The 3,356-nt window shown below is 58.8% G+C and overlaps 1 protein-coding gene across 1 annotated transcript in view; it reads right to left on the bottom strand.

Moving 5' to 3' along the window:
- The window catches only part of PCDH7 (protocadherin 7), a 477,252-nt gene extending 474,100 nt beyond the window's left edge, over positions 1–3,152 (bottom strand). The window contains exon 1 of the mRNA XM_010839942.1: positions 5–3,152. Within this exon, the coding sequence (XP_010838244.1) occupies positions 5–487 (483 nt within the window). The 5' untranslated portion in view covers positions 488–3,152. The remainder of the gene's footprint in view (positions 1–4) is intronic.
- Positions 3,153–3,356: the final 204 nt, after the last annotated feature.

Below are 3,356 nucleotides of genomic sequence, written 5' to 3'. Positions count from 1 at the left end.
GGTATAGAGTGCCCACCGGCCGGTTCTCCTCCACCGTGAGCGTGAGCACGGGTGACGGGAAGGTGGGCGTGTTGTCGTTGATGTCGAGCACGATGACCCGACCCTCGAACAGGTCCACCCAGCTCTGCGAGGGCCCGATCACCGAGACCTCGAAGTCCAAGAAGCACTCGTTTTCGTCGAAGATCATCTGACACTGGGGCAGTTTCTCGCGGTCAATGCGCCGCTCGCTCGTACTCAGCTCGCCGGTGAGATTGTCGATCTTCAGGTACTCTGAGCCCGACTCGAGGCTGAAAGTCACCTCACCGGAGCCGGTCACGATGCCCAAGTCCGAGGCGACGTTGCCGATGCGGACGTCTGCTGGGCCCTCCTCGGCCAGTCGGTACCGGAGGAGTTGCTTGGCGGCCGCTAGGCTGAGCGAGAGCGGCAAGAGGAGACAGCAGCCCAGACACCAGGCGCGCGCCCATCCCATGGTCCGCATCCTCAGCATCTTCTCCTGCTGCTGCTGCTACTGCTCCTTCTAATTACGGCCCCTTGGCGCCCCCCTCCTCTGGGGCCCGTGGCCTGCCCTCCTCCCAGTCCTCTCCCCTCTCCGGGAAGGAAAGAAGCAAGAGGGAACGTAGGGAGGGGGCAAGAGCAGCGTCCAGAGTCGGCCAGGGGGGACCAGCGATAGATCCTTCTTTTTTTTTTCTCTCTTCCTCTTGCTTCTTCCGAAAGTTATTGTTTCATAATTTATGCAATGGGTGCTAATCGCCCGCTAACCAGCCGCCGTTCAGTCGCAGTACTCACAGTTCACGGGACACTGCGCGCCGCGAGCTCGGCGCCCCCCCAGAGTCATACCCGCAACCGGCAGAGGAACCCGGGCTCCCGTCACTGCTCAGTCGGATGGGGCTGGAACCGCTCCGGCAGGCGGGCGGTGGAGCCGGGAAGCGGCCGGGAGCGAGCCTGCAGCCTCCCCCGCCCTGCCAATCCCGCTCGTCTTTGCTGCTACTCGAGTTGAGTCCAATTCACGTCCCAGCCACTCACTCCAGACCCAGCTTCTGCTCCGACTGCCCAGGCAAACGTGAGTCGCTTCCTGCAAGAGGTGCTAGGGCCAGCAACAAGCCAGTCTCAACTCCGACTCCGATCAGGCAGCGGGGGAGCCAGTCAACAGATCGAGAATGAAAAATCCCGGCAGGTCGCTTCGGGCACCGTGCAGTGGAGACGACTCGAGTCACACAGCGGTCCGCGTCCGGGTTCCCCCCGTGCGCGGAAAAGCAGCCCGAGCCATCTTCAGAGACGCCCTGAGTGTCGGTCCCGTCTCACCCAGAGAGCTCGGGTTTCTCTTTTTTCTTAACAACTCTGCGCAAGGTCATTAGTCTCGAAGCCGCCGCCTGAAACCGCAGCAGCCGTTCGCCCGCGGGGGTGAAGGCTGAGCCGTGCGCACCGCGCGGTGCCCAAGTTTGGGTTCGCAGCCGCAGAGTCCGTGCCTTTCCTCACCTGCATTCGGCCCGCATGTCAGAGCACAGGGATCTGCAGCGCTGTGCGCGATTCAGGGAGGAGATTGCAGCCTCTCTCTCTCCCCGCTCTCTCTCTCTCGATCCCTCCCCTCCCTCTCTCCTCCTCCTCTCTCCTCCCTCCTCCCGTTTCCCCTTTCCCCTTCTCCCACTCCTCTCTCCCTCACGCTCCCTCTCCTTTCTCCCAGTCCCAATACAGGCAACTCGAGCTGAACTTGATCCCTTTGCAGTTCAAAGGTGAGCAAACCAGGCTTGGTGGGCAGGCGACGCTGGCCTGGCGAAAGACCCCAGCCGGGCTCCCCCAACGGCAATTAACAAAGATGCCCAATTCTGTCCGGATTTCCGAAGAAAAGCACAAGGCATGGGGTGGGGGGAGGTGGAGTCAGAGACAGCTGCCAAGAAGCTTTAAAAAAAAAACACACACACACACACACAGTTTGCCAAGGGGAGAAAAAGTGCCAGTCGGTTGTTGCCTCGGAAGTGCCCTGGCACGGCGGGTGAATTCCGCAGTTGTCTCGTCCCCTCTGGTGTCTGGGAGAGTCTAGTGCTTGCGCTCCCGCCGCCTCTTTGGCTGCCACGGCTCTAAGACACTGAATGGCAAGTGGGAAGCTCCAGCTCGCCAGCCGCGAGCCGGAAACCCGCAAGTTTGCCCAAAGTGATGGTTGCTGCTGGGAGCTCTCTGCCTTGCTTGAGGCTCAAGCTTGTCCCTGACGCTACTGCGGCGGCGGTAGCAGTGGAGCCGTGGAAACTACACACTCAGAGAAGGAGGGAGGAGGACCGAGGGGGAGGGAGACAGGAGGGAGCACTAGCCAGCCGCCCCGCTCCGGAAAGCCCAGCTTCAGCTCCGGGGGCCACTCCAAGTGTGCGCAATCCTAACAAGTCACCCTTAAGCCAAAGCTTGTCCCTCTCCCTCCCCAGCAAGGGCAGCCGCTGCCTTCTGGGGGAACTTGCTTTCCCTCCCTGGGGCTGGTAAATTTCCTTCTCTCTCTAGCTAATGCCCAGAGCGTGTTTGAGAGCGCCGAACCTGTGTCAGCAAACGTTTCTCCTTCCCCTTCTCAGAGTATGTTCTTCATCCCTGCCCCCTACTGTCTCTGGTTCGCGAAGTAGCTTCTTGGTTAAGGCTTGGTCAGCTGTGGCTTCGGGGACCCAGCGTGTGGCCAGGGAGCTTACGCTGGTGTTCTGAGAAACCATGATGGGCTGCAGTCGTTAAGAGAGAACTGCGAACTCCTGAGAGAGTGGGACAGCGATCCTTTTTTGGGAGCGCAGAGTTAGGAGGGTTGGGGTTTGGGGAGGGGGAGGGTGCTCTGTCTTTGTTTAAATGCTTGGCATTCCTGTCGCCGTGCTTGCTTACGGGGTAGACCGTGTGTGCGCGCGCCTGGGGAATAAACACATGTTGGAAGCCTCGATATTATTTTCTAAGCAGAAACCTGCAGCTTTTAGTAACTGGCAAAGTGTAGCGTCACCTATCTGGATAAAAGGGAAATAAACTTTAATGTCAACTTTGTGTACCAAACTGTCCCTCGCTCCTTTTCTCTCCTTCTTTTGACTTTGTGCCACTAGAACGTAGATGGTGTTCCCCCACGCGAGGCTTTCCCAGCTTTTCAGACACTGCCACCGCAGCTCGCCTCATCGGATTTCAAGTCTGGTCGCGTTTCCCGAACTATAGACATTTACTCTTCATTTATTTCAGCGGCAGTTAAACAAGGGGGCCTAGCCAGGACTGGGGGGGGGGGGGGCGGGTTGAAGTGGGTAGGAAATCCTTGGAGGGAATTCTTACCATCTCACAAAAAGAATGGGGGCTGCTACTAGGTTTTGGTTAGTCCTCAGCCGGTTTGCTCAATTTAAAGGCATTAAAGGTCCTCC

Source organism: Bison bison, unplaced genomic scaffold (assembly GCF_000754665.1).
Source record: "Bison bison bison isolate TAMUID 2011002044 unplaced genomic scaffold, Bison_UMD1.0 scf7180017864136, whole genome shotgun sequence".
Taxonomy (NCBI): Eukaryota; Metazoa; Chordata; class Mammalia; order Artiodactyla; family Bovidae; genus Bison; species Bison bison.
Note: the sequence above shows the minus strand (reverse complement) of the source record. Positions and strands in the feature narration are given on the sequence as shown.